This window comes from Pinus tabuliformis, chromosome 9 (genome assembly GCF_031772625.1).
Source record: "Pinus tabuliformis cultivar Carrire ecotype Pingquan chromosome 9, CPIR1, whole genome shotgun sequence".
In the NCBI taxonomy this organism is placed as follows: domain Eukaryota; kingdom Viridiplantae; phylum Streptophyta; class Pinopsida; order Pinales; family Pinaceae; genus Pinus; species Pinus tabuliformis.
Window position 1 is genome coordinate 931,942,243 of NC_142307.1, and position 17,413 is coordinate 931,959,655.

The window sequence follows — 17,413 nt, forward strand, 5'->3', positions numbered from 1 at the left end:
TTTATTAACGTGTAAAACCATTGTTACCGGTTTCATTATTACTTGTCTTGCAACAAAGGCAGGTAATGCAGCTATGCGGACTTGTCCTTTTATGTTCTTGATAGCTCTAAAGCCTACCATAAATTATTGGCTTTAAGGGGTAAAATGGTTTGTGTTAAAGTTTACCATAGAAGATTAGCTTTATTTATAGAAACTTAGACTTTAGCATGTAACTGCTGGTGCATGGTTATGGTATGATTTCGATCATGTCCTCTAGTTTGAAAAGCAGCAGCCTCGTCTGTTGCATTGCATGGTAAGATGGGCGACGAGCACGTGTTCAAGGTTCCCACCAACGGCATTAAGAAACACAAACCAGACGACGGCCAGCGGCCAAAGGCGGAGCAACCCCACGAAGCTTGTAGAATCACCACCATTCCTTCCTCTGCAAACATAAGTTCAAACACAAGCAAAAACACAATTTCAGAAGAAAAGGAGGCGGCAAGCGCGCATTCGAATCCTCCTCGATTTTTTGTGGCGGTTCACGTCGGGGCCGGTTACCATGCCCCTCCTAACGAAAAAGCTTACCGGAAGGTCATGCACCGAGCCTGCTTGGCCGCTGCCTCAATTCTTTCTCAGGTACAATTCTTGTGATCATCTCCAAATATAAATACTCTGTTATTCAGTGGCCGGCAAAGTCTCAAACTCAAGTCACGACGTTGAATCCATCGGAGATGTTATGCTTTAAGAAGCCCTAATAATCCCGTGGACAACCTAAAGTCCAAGGCGAGTTTACATGTAATTTTGGACTGTAAATTAGGAGAAAATATGAATGAATGGGATGCTTCATTAAATAGAAGTTCAGTGGATTAAGCAATTGAATCCATAAAATGAGAATTTGTGACCCATGGCCAAAATTTTCTATGGTTCGATTAATTCGATCCTAGTTTCAAATGCTGTAAAATCACATTGATTATATTATTATTATTATGTTTCTTTTTAAGAGAGTGCTTCGTCAGCCTCCACTAGTTTATGAACCATAATCAAGTTTCCAGATCAATTACTCAGTATTACCAAGGATGGATAATGTCATCAAGACTGGACAAACTAAGAAACCATAATCTAAGGAATTTTCACAAACGATATTTAGGCATGCTAGCCAGTCCTAAAGCAAAATGTCAAGCAGCATTCGGAACAACACCTGCATCACGAGGGAGGGTCTCTGTCCATAGGGTTAGATCTCATCCATTAGTTGTTGGTGAGGATCAGCTTGGATAGGCTCCTATAGGCTATTTGTTGTTGTCCCGCCTGGTTCTGCAGGCTGCTTTGGCATAGTGGTTGTCAGAGCCACACTCAGGGACTTATCAAACCTAGGAATTTTGGGAACATTGGACGGGGCCAGTTGTTACGGTGCTCTATGCAAATACAGTAATTTTGTTAATAAGAATTAAAAATTTGATCTCTTTCGAGAAATATCGGTGAATGATTGATTTAACGTTGTGATGGATTAATGATAACAAAGACATCAATTTCTGAGCCTAAATCGTAAAATGCATTTGGAAATGCGAAATATGTTATAAATCGAGTAAATTCACAATAAGTGGGTGATATGGTTTTTCATGTATTGGGCCCACTAAGATAAGATAAGATAATTTTATTAATGTCCATTGAATGACCACAAAAGTAGGTCAATGGGACTGAAGAATACAACCAGTATAAGTACAATGCGGGAGTGCGAGGACAGCTCCTAGAAAATGCCAAAAATAACTTAAACTAACTTAAAGAAGAAAACCCACAGTAGTACAGCCTCCGGATATATGTATACAATTGTGACAAAGGTATGGTGATACAAAATACAAAATACTAAGTAATTTTGTCCAAAATTTTAAAAGTGAACAACTCAAGAGCCTATCAAGAGAGAGAGAGAGATCAAACAATGAAGCCACTGATCTCAAGGTCTCTTGGGTTTGATGGTCAAAGGTGAGGGGGGTGTATTGGGCATTGGCTCGCTATCAGAGTCCTCTGGAACCATTGGGGGGGTTTGGCTTTATGATGTTTGGGGGGGGGGGGGCGCGATGTGGGATCGAGGGATACTCCTAGCATCCAAGGTTGAAACAAAGAAATTATGGATAGATCTTTGGCTGCTCCTCTGGATATGGGAGGTAATCGGATTCGTAGGAGGCACCCTACTCTAGCTCTGTTTGGAGTTGATTATGGATTGATGTATGTTTTGGCACCTCCGAATTGGTCTCAATGAAATTGGTTGGTGTCTCCCATAGGAGGAGGCTGAGGAGGGGTTCAAGGCCTCATGATTCTATTTTTTGGTGCACTTTGGGGCAATGTTGTGAAAATCGTGATCGGGATTAAATCGGCATGGGGAACAAATCGGAAAAAATCGGAATTATCGGGAAAAAATTGGGAAAAAATCGTTTGGTACAAAAATATTCATTTTTTTCAATTTTTTTAATATCTAAACCATCTACAACATAAAATAAATACATTGACACATAAATATGATAAAAAAACTAATATATAAGATGTTTAATATCATTTCTAGCGCTAAAATCACACATAACATTGAATCATGTCCTGAATAGTAATTCTTGACTCATGAGTCCCAACTCAGCCTCAAAATATCAATAAAAAATATGATAATGTATCTCATCATGTCATAATGTCATATACAATAAAATGAAAGTCTAATCCTATTGATTTCCTCTGCCCCTCTTGCGAGAAAATGCCACAGCTTTCCCTTTCCCTCTAGATGTAGATGCTGGTGCCCGTGCTGGTGGAAATGGCAGTGGAGTCTGATGTGCTCTAGAAGCTGAAGAACTAGAAGTAGGAGCTATAGGAGGTAGACCACGTCCTCTACTGGTGGCAGTGGTAGCCCGGGCAGGCGGTGTCACCTCCTCCTCTTGTTCCTCCTCCTGCTCCTGCTCCTCCTCCCCCTCCACTACATCCTGCACTAACCAATCATCAGCAAAATCCATGAGAGGCCTCTCGGCCTCAACCCTCCATGCAGCAGTGGTGTCAATCCCATCCAATGAGATGGCATCCACATCAGGTGTCCTCTCAAGTTGCCTCACCCACAATCGAAGATTGTAGTAGACGTAGACCATGTCATTAAGTTGCTGGGACTCCAACCTGTACAAAGATCATGAAATAATAATTAATAATTTAAAAAAAAATAATGTTTAATGAATTCAAAAATTTATTTGGAAATTTGCAATATTATAAATGTTTAAGTGTTAACATGTTGCATTTCTTGTTGTGTATTTTTTCAAATACACTCCAGTTGCGCTCACATCCTGAGGAGCTACATGTTTGGCTGAGGATGCGAATGACAAGCTTTTGCAGAAGGGGTACCCTGCCACCATACATTTTCCACCATGCATCTACAACAAAATTACAAATAAAATTTTAAATAAACAGAAGAAAAAAATGGAATTTGAAGAGACAATGAAATTTGAAACAAAGTTACAAACTAAAAAATACCTGGGATTTTAATCGTCCTATCAGTGATAGCCATCTCAAAGCCAAATGTGCCCCCTGCCATCCTATATGTCTCAATTTGTTTAGAGATCTCTATACGTTGCTCTGGAGATCGCACCATCTTCTGGACACAGGATAAGAATCCATCCATGATCTCAGCGTCAAAATCAAACTCACATGCATAAGAAAATGCAGGGTTCAGGAAAAGCCCAGCAACATGAATGGGATGATGGAGTGTGTTGTTCCATCGCTCATCAATCACTGCCCATAGAAGGAGTTGTTTCTGAAACCCATCATCTCCCTTATCATCATAGTAGGCCCGAATGGCTTCTCTGGCCCTGTCCATGGCTTCATACAAATAGCCCATTGCGGGCTTCTCACCATCAACCAACCGAAGAGGCTTTACCAAAGGTTCAGTAACGGCGCACACGTCCTGCACTCCCGCCCAGAAGTCTTCTTGGTATGAAACTAGTCTGCATACGGCCTCTCCTTCTGGTTTGCGGCTCATTGGCAAAGCACGCCACTCCTTTGAAAGAAACATTCTCTTCACATCCCACATAGAAATCAAGAGGGATTGAAGAGATATGAAACTGGTGGCAAACTGTGTAATGGCGGGGCGCACCAACTCTTTGTTGTTGGTGAATCTTCTCATCAAGCTAAGCACAGATGTATGATTATATATAAATTTTGTAATGCTTTTTGATGAGTCAACAATATCTTTGACAAAGGGAATTTTCCCTATGTCCTCTAACATCAAATCAATACAATGGGCAGCACAAGGTGTCCAAAATAAAGTAGGATGCCTTTCCATAAGCATCCTACCTGCAGCAACATAATTTGCAGCATTGTCTGTTATGACTTGAACAACATGTTGTTCACCCACCTCCAAAATAAACACATCTTGCAAATCACATAAAGTTCTTGCATCTTTGATTTGTGAAGATGCATCAACAGATTTGATAAACATAGTCCCCTTGGGACAACTAACCAAGAAGTTTATAAGGGTTCTCCCCTTTTGGTCAGTCCAACCATCTGACATAACAATGCATCCTATTTATGCCCATGATGCCATAAAATCCTCCAATCTTTGGGTGCAGTCACGCTTTTCATTTTGAAGAATTCGGCCTCTGAAATCATGATAAGAAGGGATTTTGTACCCGGGCAAACACTGGCAATAGCATCAACAGTAGGTTGGAAAAATGGATTATTCCTTACAATGCTGAAAGGAATATCACTCCAGAGGAGAAATTTTGCCATCAACTTGTCAGCTTGTTCTTTCTCAGTTCTTTTTAGCATTGAACCGATAGATGGCTGTGAACCAGGGGTGGTTCGAGGAACAAAAAATGATGATGCAACTACCGGATTGGCTGATGCTGCAGTAGAACCAGTGCCACTTGGCCCACTTCCTTCAGCTGACCTTTTTAGTTGCCTTTTGAGTTCTTTGGCCTCTCTAGTCTGCTCTGATTCTTCCAATGCTCTCATGGCTCTTTGGATAAGTTCAAAATTTGTATTTGTACAAGGCCCCACATCATGTCCAGGGATTTGTGCAAGGTGAAACTTCAACCTGTACACCCCCCCCAACATCTCCTTTCCAGACAACTTGCAACTCAAGTTTTGTCTATCATTCAGAGCATGAGGTACAACATATTCCCAGAAAGGATCCAATTTCCTTGGCATGTTTGTTTTTGAATTTTGAAGTTGCAAACTTGAAGTCTTGAATGGTGTTTTGGTGCAGTTGTGAACCTATGGGAAAATAAGGATTAGGATTACAATTTAGCATTTACAAAATTACAAGTTACAAATTTACAAATTACAATTTAGTATTTTAATTTTTAATTTTTACATTGATGATTGTACAATGAAAATCCAAGTTACCCGTAACCCAACCTAAAACAACCATTCCAAAGTTCAAAGTTTCAAACACAAATTACCCAACCATTCCAAACCCAAGTTACCCAACCAAATGGCAAAAACAATGAAAAAAACATAAACAATGTTTAAAAAAAATGAAAACAAAAAAAAATTTGGTTCCCATAGTCATACCAAGTTACCCAACCCAAAACAATGAAGAAATACAAAAAATTCTTTAAAAACAATGAAAACAAAAGAAAAATGGTGCCCATACCAAGTTTCCCAACCAAAAACAATGAAAAACATACAAAAACAATGTTTTTAAACAATGAAAACAAAAAAAATTAATCCTCATACTTTTTCTATGGAGAAATCGGTGGTCTCCTCTTGATTTTCTCCTCTAAGCACTTAGATTTGGCTAAAAACCCTCTTCAGCTTGGTCTCCAAGAGCTCCTCCTCCCTCCGCGCGCGACTGTCCAAATGAGCACATGAAAAACCCAAAAAAACGTTATAAAACCACGTTGCCGCGACCCCCTGTGATTTTTTTGTTTTTTATCGCGATTTTTTTCAGTGAAAATCGGCAAAAAAAATACCGGCGATTTTTTCGTATATTTATCGCGATTTAATCGCGATTTTCACAACACTGCTTTGGGGGCTTTGTCTGCATCTTGTTGCTTTGATACGATGGATCGACATGAAAGTATGCGGTGATTGTCTTGGTCATCACAAGATGGGGCATGGTGCGTAGGAATTGAGACCTGTGGTTGAAGATCTCCCTAATGAAAAGGGCTAGGAATCTCTGTGCTAGTAAACAAGAAATCTGTTGTAGCCACAAATCTGTCTTCTTAGCTTCTGTTTACTTGTCAAATAACTCAACAAAATGTGTTCATCGTTATGTTAAATCAACATACATAAGCAACACTAAAATCTACAAAATCACCATCAGAATCTAAGTTGAAAAAAGGATCAACAGGTACACAGTTTGAATGACAACAAAGTATTCTACACATATGCAACAAATGAAGTTACAAGTACATTCTAACAACTTTGTTACCAACACATTCTAGTAGGGTCCTAGGAGGGGAACCTATGGGAAACTACTAGACCAAGTGACAACAATGGGACCAAGACCCACTGTCACCTTTGTCAATGTCCCTTGCTCTTTACAGACTTTTACCTATGGGAGGAGTCCCAGTAGGAGGGAAATCACTTTAGATGGACATGTTGATAACTAGGATTGAAGTTATTTAACAAAGCCCATTCAAGGAGAGACATAATAAAGGCTCAATGCTTCAAGGAAACTAATTCTCTCTCCAAGAAAGACCCTAGGTGAGAAGATCAAGACCTAGGGTTTGAGATTAGCAATGATAATATGTATGCCTAAGGTCAAGACTCTTAAAGATGAGGTAGGACCTCTCAAAGGAGCTCTATGTAATGATTTGACACTTCCTAAAGGCTCTTCGCTCTCTTTGAAAGACCTAGGAAAGGCTTGTGCTAGACCTAGGGTTTTATGAATAAGCGTGGGAAGAAATGCTTCCAAAGTGCTCACTAGGTCAAGGCAAGGGAGGAGAAAGGGTCTCTTATGATTTATTCCACTGAATACAAAGCTCATACAACCCTCAAGAAAGCCACCTATCCAAGGAAATACAAGCTAGGTTTCCCTTCTAGGGCACAAGGATTTATGGATAAATCACCATGAGAAATCAACCAAAATTAAAGATCCTCTAGACAAGACCTCAAAGAAGAGTTATGTCTGAACGAAATCCAAAAATTCCTCCTCTAGAGGATTTCGCTTGATGCCCTAGCTAGCCATCCTAGGAAAGAGGGGCTGAAAATTTAAAGGAGAGAAAAGAAGGAGAAAGGAAGAATTGATCACCAAACTTCTTGGACTAGTGCCTAGTCCCTTGGGCTATGGAGTCTAAGATGATTCAAAATTGGCCAAAACCGTCCTTAAGGAGGCTAAAGATTGATGCCCTAGCAACCAACCTTTAACATTTACCCACCCAAGATTTATGGAGTTTCATGGAAGAAAAACGAAATCTCATCCACTAGGAACATTCATCAATTTTCATGCAATGAGTAACATATGTAATTGCCAACAAAATGGCTTTCTTTCAACAAATTAGGGCACAAAAGCATTAACTAGTTGCACCAATTCCATACATTAGACATTATTCCAAGAAAAATATTCAACAAGAAGCACTTACAAAATGACAATATGATATATCCATCCACAAATCATGAAGTAGCTCCAAAGAAGATCAAAATTTTAGCTCCAAATATCAAAATGCATCAAAGAGTCTCCACTAGCGTCCAAGAGAAAAAGTGCGAAGTCTTTTACAAGAGAAGAATCCAAGTGATGATGATGAGTTCTCACAAATGAGACTCTCTTTTATTTATATGAGTCTCTCTAAATTGAATTAGCCTAATGAGCCCCCAAAATTATAAAATAATGTGCTAAGAATAATCCTTGTTCACAAGCCAACCGAGTAACTATCACAACTTATGAAAAAGCCATCCATAAGTAAGTCGAATTGATGACGTCCTGATGAAGAAGGGCTGTTGGAGGGCCATGTTGAGTCCTCTAAGTGCCATGATGAGAGAGAGGGCTCCAATTAAAATGAATTAGGGGATGATTCGTAATTTTCCATGTAAGTCATCATGTGGGACCCCAAAACAGGTTTAGGGCACATTTGCTAGTCTCATGGGTCTCCAAATGAAAGAAAAGCCTGTACAATGCTCCAAATGAGGGCTCTGATGATGGTGCATGCCCTCCCATGCCTCAAGGGTGAGACAAACCTCCTCTGGGCCTTGGATTAGTTGCCTTGATCATGCCAACCCGATTGGGTCATGCTAGTCCAAGTGCAGCATCTCGCGAATAATGTGGGGCAATGAACAATCTGCTGAAAGTACCGAGGGTGCCCATGGCATGAAATGTTGCTTTAACAGATGATGGAGTCCCATGGCTCTCAACGCATCCCCTATAAATATCAATATGATTCTTTGGTGGGCTTGGGCCCCAATTAAGTTGCCCAACCCATGATGAAACCACCTGAGGCTGCCAATTACATATAAGATCCAATGCGCTTCCTCACCATCAGGTACAATAATTCATTAGTGCATTTAAGTGAACCAAGTTTGTTATTCAATGTCACAAATGAGACTTCATAATGGGATTCCCTTCCAAATTTGGGGCTTTGAGCATGTAATAGTGTTACCTCCCTAGGGTAGGAGTGGCTAATAAACAACCCAATTAGATGTTCCCAACCCCTAAGGGGAAAGACAGGTCCAAGGTACATCATTTAGTGGATAGAGGTCATGTGAATAATGATGAGGTGGATAGGGACACAGGGGTCACAAAGCCAAATGCCATGGGTTCAAGGGTGATAATGATGAGGGATATCCGCATACTTAGGTATATAGATGTAGGAGCGAGTAATCGTGGATACATGGGTTACCTCGACCTTTGTTTTTCCACCCTTCTTCATTTTCCCTTGTATTATTGCTCGAGGCTTCCGGAGACGAGAGCATTTTGTGTATGATATAAGTAATTTTTTGTGTATGATATAAGTAATTATTACCTCCTTAGGGTGGGTCAATTCATCGCCCACCAGGGGTTGGGATGTACATGGGTTATTTAATGATGCGGGGGCACTCATGGGGCCCTAGGAACGAGGGTGATGGCCATATTGAAGGGGTAGAGCTCATGTTTGGCTTTTGCCCACGTGTTAATATAATGTCCTGACCATCTTTTGCATTTTATAGTATTTTTTTCTTTTGTGTCTTGCTTGCAGCCATGATATGCTTTTAACCTTTTTTTTAGTTGCATCAACCTTCTGGGCAACATTTCTATGCTTGACCCAAACATGTGGACAAGGGGAGGGGGTGTACTAGTGCCTTGTGGACCCAGTGGTCATGTGGACCCAAAGAGGGAAGATGATGAAATAGGGCTTGTAATGTGTGGAGAGGAGTGAAAAATGTGAAATGGGAAAACGAGACCGTGCTACCAAAATTGGGGTTTTCCAAGTAGTGCCCTTGAAGCTATAAGCCAATAGGGGAGATCCCACGGGACTAGGATTGAGGATTAACTCACATTTAAGGCGAGGGAACAAAACTAGAGTCAAAACTCGTCCTTCTTCCAAGTCACCCAATAATCCATGCCCAAAGTGCCCAAGGAAAAACAAGCATAAGCAACCGATTGCATATTGAAAAACATACCTTTAGGAATGGATGGCTCACCTTCAAACATATGCTCTCGACAAATGGGCAAGGGGACATATGATTGGCTCAGGGAGCAGAGATCAAATGGCACAATATATCGGCTACATTGGTGGTTGCCAGGGGCTGCTGGTTGCGGGCTGAAGGCAAATCTCAGAGAAAAGTTCTACGGGGTCACCCACTTTTGGTGGGTAACGAGCTTAATGCAAGTTGGTACAAGATTGTCCTTCAAACTTATCGCAAGTACAAGATTGTCCTTCAAACTTATCGCAAGTACAAGATTGTTCTTCAAACTTATCACTAGCTATGATTCCAATGCATTCAAACCCTAGCTAAGCCATCCACCATCAACAACAAACCCCAACCAACAAACTTGGTCTTGCAAGGCACTACATAAAGCTACTCCTAGCTACTTCAAAGGCTCAACAATATGCTAGTATCAACAAGTTCACCCTTGATCTTTCTCCAAACTTGCTTCACACAAGCTTACTAAGCAAAGCGTTCGAAGTGTCCTCTATAATTTCTTTACCACAAATCTTGGGTCCTTCTCACACAAGGACATCAATCTTAACACTTCAAGTCTTCTCTAGGTTTTGCCTCTCACAAATCCTAGTGCCATTCTCCCTTGCATTAAAACAAGTTCAAAGACTCAAGATAAATTCTTCTTCAATAGACAATGATCAAATGAACTCTTTCTACCCTCATGCTTGTTACTGCTAAGGATTCTCTCCTCTGTTTATATAGAATAGGTGAGGGAGTCCAACCATAGTAAAGTCAAATAAATGTGCAAAAAACCTAATCTAATCCTTAGGAGAAGGTCTTTAAGTGAAATGCTCACTCTCCAAGGTGTACACATGTCAAGGCATCTCAAGTGGTGTATTCTCCAATAATGGTTTCTAAGTGTCACTTCTCCTCATCAGGTGGTTGCTTGCTCTCCAATACAAGCATCCAATGCTCCAACGGTTCTCTTCAACATTTGTGTCTTGGGTCCAAAAACAACCCCAAGTAGTATGCCCTCAACCCATGCATCCTCAAGTCAAGTGCTTATCCTCCCAATGTGTGTTAAGTGGTCCCAATGCTCCTGTAGCCAAGTGCCCTCTCTCTCAATGTCCAATGTTCATGTTCCAAGATAGATCCACCTCTCATGCAAGAAATGCTACAGAAGATAACCACCTCTTCAAGTAGTGCTCTACTTTGGCACCAAATCCAAGGTTAAGAAACCACCCATAGATAGCTTTCAAAGTGTTATCAACCAAAAGTTTTAAGATACAACTAAGGAACCAGGGTTTCATCATTCACCCCACATCACATGAAGGCACCCTTAACATGGTGTAAACACTTTCAAAGCAACCCACAAGCCAGTGGGCCCATGCCCCATGTGCCCTACTTATATGTGGAAATTTCAAGAGTTTTTATTATTCACTCTTATTTAACTTTTGTTAATCACTTACTATGTTTCATCTACTTGGTTTGGTTTCCAATACATGTTTCTTTTGAGCCATCAAACATTCATTGACTAGTAGCCAACCTAAATAATACATCTATAATCTCAAACCTATGTTGTAATGAGTTGGTCAAGCTCATTCATAGGTCATGCTTTTGAGTCCCTAGTCATTTTTTGGTTCTTATTCACAAGATTTCAATTCCTAAGTTTGATCTCACAATCCTACAATGCCCAACTCAAAGGCTGTAGCAGAGAAAATTTGCACTAATCTGTTTCCCACAAGTTGAAACATTGAAAATCTATGAAGTTTGTTGAAAATTGGAAATCACCTCGATTTATACCTTCAAGTCCAATTCATTACCAAACTCCTTGAAATGGAGGTCCCATTTTTATTTTTTAACGTTAAGCATTAAGTAAATAAAAGTAAAATATAAGTTATAAGGTAGATGTTGATTCTAAGTAAATATTAAAAGTTAAATACGAATCCAAGGGAAATGTTAATTTGTTGACTGGGTCGACCTTCATACTTGGCAACTCTTTCTCGGTTTTCATATAGCTAACGAGTGAGTCGATTTTCACAACATCTATTGGCAATTTCCACAAGGGCAATTAATAAGATGATTTTCACAACGTCGATGGGTAAGATGATTTGGACAAAGTCAATCGTGTTTTTGTGCAAAGTTTCACCAAAAATAGATTATATTTAGGATGAATGTTTACTACTGACTTTCCTAAGCCACCGTGGGTTTATTGGGGGCCTGGCCTAATACACTTCTTCAAAAGCTTGGATACCCATGTTAAATAGATTTAGTGTTAAATATTTTGTTTAGTGTATTTTTCAAGCAAGTTGACTTGGCTCAATCTCCTCAAGTCATTTTTCTTGTGGATTTTTATTGCTATCAACTCTGATCTAATGAAGGGTGGTTGTTGCTTTGCACATAAGTTCCAAGTGCTCAGATCACTTCTCTTAAATCCAAGCCATTAGACACTAAATATCTGAAGTTTGCTTATATATATGTGTATGTATATTTATGTATAACATGTAAGGGTGAATATAATAAAATGGCATTGGGTGTAATACATATCTGAAAGAAAATACATAAACATTGAGACTTTAAATGGCCTTTAGAGTCCAATAAACATCATGCTACAAGCTACAACCAATGACTCGTATTGCAAATGATCAATCATCAAACTCATCCCCACGGCTTGGAATGGGATCCTCATTTGCATCATCATGATCAGAGTTAGGATCACCCTTTGCTTCAAATCCTACAAGGAGATGAGCTTGGAGCTACCAAAATGGCATTCACCGTAATGCACATATGAAACAAAATACATACATTGAGACTACAAGGAGATGAGCTTGGAGCTACCAAAATGGCATTCATCATAATACACATGAAACAAAATACATACATTGAGACTTAAGATGGCCTTTAGGGTCCAAGAAACATCATGTTACAAACTACAACCAATAACTACATATTGTAATGATCAATCATCAAACTCATTCCCAGGGCTTGGAATGGGATCCTCATCTGCGTCATCATTATTCAAAGTTAGGATCACCCTTTGGTTTGGATCCTACAAGCACATGGGCTTGTGCTACCAATGTTTTTTTGTTTTTACCCCTTTTTTCATTTTGGGCATGTATGGTTGTAGAGGCCGATTTGGGGCAAGAATTGGCTGGTTTAACCTTGAACTAATTGATTTAGCACCAAATCAACATGTTGAATTTGTTCAAAGGTTGGTTCGACACCTAGATCCACTTAATTGTTCTGAACTAGCTGATTTTCAAAACATTGGCTAGTTGAAGGTTCATGATGTGCCATCTCGTTGAAATTGATAGAGCTCAAGCATATATTAAACAATGTTGGATTTTGATAGATTTGATGAGATAAGTGTGCATTGGACTCCTCTAATGAGGACATATATCAACAAAAACTATAATAATTGATGGATTTTATAACAACTGAAGCATATCATTATGCATGCATATTCTCATAAGCCTAAAGGCGCTATTCATTATTTAACCTTAATGAACCCTTTACTTCCACCATGCCAACATACAATCTTTACATTGTCTGCCTAAGGCCTTCTTGTTGGAAAATCAGGAGACTTAGAAATTATAGATATTTTCTTTAACTTGATAATTACTTGTCATATGTGTTGGCCTTTTATTATTTTATTAGATCTTGTTCATCAAGCAATTACCAAAACAATGAAGATCACAACAAGACAAAGTACACAAGATATAGGCTCCAAGCCAGGGCAAAACCCCTCCAAGGGGAAAACCCAGAAAAATGCTTCTCTTCTTATAGAATTTGTTCACAATGAGACTTCCAAGACCCAAAGACCAAAAGCCAAGATCCTCCCAAGCACCAAGCCAACGCAAAAACAAGATCTCTTTCCAACGAATTAGTTCTTCTAAGATCTGCGAGAGTCACCCCACCTACAATCCAGAATTTCAGCCCTGCAACTTGGCACTACAACTTCGTATTGCAATCTCGTCTTGCAATCTCGACCCTGTAACTCGCACATAAACCTTAATAGATCTCACACATGTGGACTAAAAAGATAGTTTCCCAAGAGACCTTGCTTCTTTGACTTCTTCTTCTTTCTCCTTGACTTTTTCTCTCGTCTTTTGCCTTCGCTATTGCAGATCGAACTTGCTTGAGAGTATGTTCCAAATGAGTCGAAGTCCCTCTTATTTATAACCTTCTTGAGGGGTCGAATAGCCCTCCCTTAGGTTGACTTCATCTTGACTGGGCCGACTTGGTCTTGGAGGAATAAATGACTTTTCTTGACTCAAAATAAATATTTTCTTGTGATACAAAGAGTCCAAATGGGACTATAATACGTGACGTAATTTTCTTCTTTGTCCTAGAAAGATCTAGAAAAACCTATAAGCATGAAGAACATGCTTTTGACCTAAACTTGAGCATGAAACCCATGCTTTACATAAAATAACATTTTTTTTCTTTCTTTATACAAAGTATACAATGTCATGTTTACAAATAGGTCATTATGAAGGCCAAACCTAGTTACAATTTCCATCACTTCTGACTTGTAATTTTTACTTGTCACTTTTGATGTAGCCCAACCATAATTGTTGAATTTTGGGGTAGTTGTGGTCGGTATTCCCAGCTATTCCAAGTTGGCCATGAAAGAAATTTAAAATGAATTTAAGATTTGAATTAAATTAATTTGTTTAAGGTCAACTCCAAGAAGTTCATGTTGGCCGACCCCAATAGACACACCTATTTGGGCTTATTAGATCAGTGTTGCGAAAATTGTGATATTATCACTCGATTACTACGTGGTTTTTTTTCTTCCCAAAAATCGGTGAAAAAATCGCGCTAACTTCAAAAAATCATGATAATTTGAAAGTTATCGCGATTCAATGGGAAGTTATCGTGGGGGTGGTGGACAACGCGTTTTTATAAGGGAAAACACAATTTTTTTTTTGTCATTTTGAACAGATAGTGGTCTAGATTGAGAGCTGAGGAGGAGAGGAATCCTGGAAGGCGTCTACTAGGGCAGAGGAGGAGGAAGCCTGGAGATTTTAGCATTCCAAGCAAGAGAACTTCATCTTTGGATCAAATTTCTCCAACAAATCGTGGTTTCCAGGTATGGGCACCAAATTTGGCCATTTTGTTTTGGTTTTTTCTTGTTTTTGCTTGGGTTTCTATAACCCATTGTTTATCAAAGATTTTTGAGTGGATTTGATGGTATTTTATTTTTATTTTTGTTGCATAGAGTGGAGAGAGTTCATTTTGGATTGAGTTGAGGTTTTTTTGTTTATTAAATTGTCAAAAATTCAATGTGTTGTGTCATGTATGTAATTTTTTTAAAATTTTTGTAACTTGCAATTCTTATTGTGCCATAGGTTCAGCTTCAAAGTTCAAACTTCATTTTACATTAAAACTTAAGAGTTCAACCAAGTTACAAACATGCCAAGGAAATTGGACCCTCTGTGGGAATTTGGTCAACCTGATGGAGGGTTTGATAGATTGAACTTGTCTTGCAAGTTGTGTGGGTAGCATATGTCGGTGGGGTTTATAGATTGAAGTATCACTTTGCACAAATCCCTGGACATGATGTAGGGCCTTGCGAAAATACAAATGCGGAAATCATCCGAAGAGCCATGAGATCATTGGAAGAATTAGAGCAAGAGAGAGTGGCCAAAGCAGAAATGAAGAAGCAACTAGCAGGGAGGGTGTTAGGCTCAGGTGAATATGGAAGTGGCACTGGTTCTACTTCAGCATCAATGTCTACAACCAACCTTGTAGTTGCCTCATCATTTTTTGTTCCTAGAACCACACCTGGTTCACAACCATCTATTACTTCAATGCTTAAAAAAAATGAGAAAGAACAAGCTAACAAGTTGTTGGGCAAGTTTCTCCTTTGGAGTGATATTCCTTTCAGCGTTGCAAGGAATAATCCATTCTTCTAGCCTGCTGTTGATGCTATTACAACTGTTGGCCTAGGGTACAAAATCCCTTCTTATGATGACTTTAGAGGCCACATTCTTCAAGATGAAAAGGTTGGCTGCACCAAAAGATTGGAGGAGTTTAGGGTATCATGGGCACAAACAGGATGCACTATGATGTCAGATGGTTGGACCGACCAAAAGGGGAGAACCTTTATAAACTTCTTGGTTAGTTGTCCCAAGGGGACAATGTTTATGAAATCTGTTGATGTATCTTCACATATCAAAGATGCAAAAACTTTATGTGATTTGCTGGATGTATTTATTTTGGAGGTGGGTGCAGAACATGTTGTCCAAGTCATAACGGACAATGCTGCAAATTATGTTGCTGCTGGTAGGATGCTTATGGAGAGGCATCCTACTTTATTTTGGAGACCTTGTGTTGCACATTGTATTGATTTAATGTTGGAGGACATAGGAAAAATTTCGTTTGTCAAAGATATTGTTGACTCATCAAAAAGCATTACAAAATTTATATAGAATCATGCATCTGTGCTTAGCTTGATAGAAAATTCACCAACAACAAGGAGTTGGTGCGCCCCGCCATTACACGATTTGCCACTAGTTTCATATCTTTTCAATCCCTCTTGAATTCTATGTGGGATGTGAAGAGAATGTTTCTTTCAGATTAGTGGCATGATTTGACAGTGAGCCGCAAACCAGAGCGAGAGGCTGTATGCAGATTAGTTTCATACTAGGAAGACTTCTGGGCAGGAGTGCAGGAGGTGTGCACCGTTACTAAACCTTTGGTAAAGGTTCTTTGATTAGTTGATGGTGATAAGCCTGCAATGGGCTGTTTGTATGGGGCCATGGACAGGGCCAAAGAATCCATTCGGGCCTACTATGATGATAAGGGAGATGAGGAGTTTCAGAAACAACTCCTCCTATGGAAAGTGATTGATGAACGATAGAACAACACACTCCATCATCCCATTCATGTTGCAGGGATTTACTTGAACCCCGCATTTTCTTACCCATGTGGGTTCGTATTTGATACTGAGATCATGTATGGATTCTTAACCTGTGTTCAGAGGATGGTGCGATCTCCAACAGAATGTGCAGAAATCTCCAAAGAAATAGAGATATACAGGATGATAGGTGGCACATTTGGCTTTGAGATGGCTGTGACTGATAGGACAACTAAAATGCTAGGTATTTTTTTAGTTTGTTTCAAATTTCATTTTTTTCTTATGTTTATTTTATTTGTAATTTTGTTGTAGATGCATGGTGGAGAATCTATGGTGCTAGAGTACCCCATCTGCAAAAATTTGCCATTCGAATCCTCAGCCAAACATGTAGCTCCTTAGGATGCAAGTGCAGGTGGAGTGTATTTGAAAAAATACACAACAAGAAGCGCAATAGGTTAAACTTAAAACTTAAAATATTGCAAATTTCCAACTAATTTTTTGAATTCATTAAACAATATTTTTTTTATAATTATTATTTTATGATCTTTGTACAGGTTGGAGTCCCAACGACTTAATGACATGGTCTACGTCTGCTACAATCTTCGATTGTGGGTGAGGCAACTTGAGAGGATACCTGATATGGAGGCCATCTCATTGGATGGGATTGACACCACTACTACATGGAGGGTTGAGGCCGAGAGACCTCTCATGGAGTTTGCCGATGATTGGTTAGTGTAGGAGGTAGTGGAAGGCATAGAGGGGGAGGACAAGGAGGAGGACATGACACCACTTACCCGGGCTACCCCTGCCACCAGTAGAGGACGTGGTCTACCTCCTCTAGCTCCTACTTCTTTAGGTTCTAGAGCACAACAGAGTCCACTACCAACTCCACTGGCATCTACATCTAGAGGGAAAGGGAAAGATATTGCATTTTCTCGCAAGATGGGCAAAAGAAATCAATAGTATTAGACTTTAGTTATTTGGTTCATTTCATTGTATATGACACTATGACTCATGATATGAGATACA

At 39.5% G+C, this 17,413-nt stretch overlaps 1 protein-coding gene across 1 annotated transcript in view; it reads left to right on the forward strand.

The window, feature by feature from the left end:
• The first annotated feature begins 46 nt into the window (after positions 1-46).
• LOC149151816 (N-terminal nucleophile aminohydrolases (Ntn hydrolases) superfamily protein) overlaps positions 47-17,413 on the forward strand; it is a 331,242-nt gene continuing 313,875 nt past the window's right edge. Inside the window, exon 1 of the mRNA XM_089440943.1 lies at positions 47-615. Coding sequence (XP_089297069.1) covers positions 298-615 — 318 coding nt within the window. The 5' untranslated portion in view covers positions 47-297. The remainder of the gene's footprint in view (positions 616-17,413) is intronic.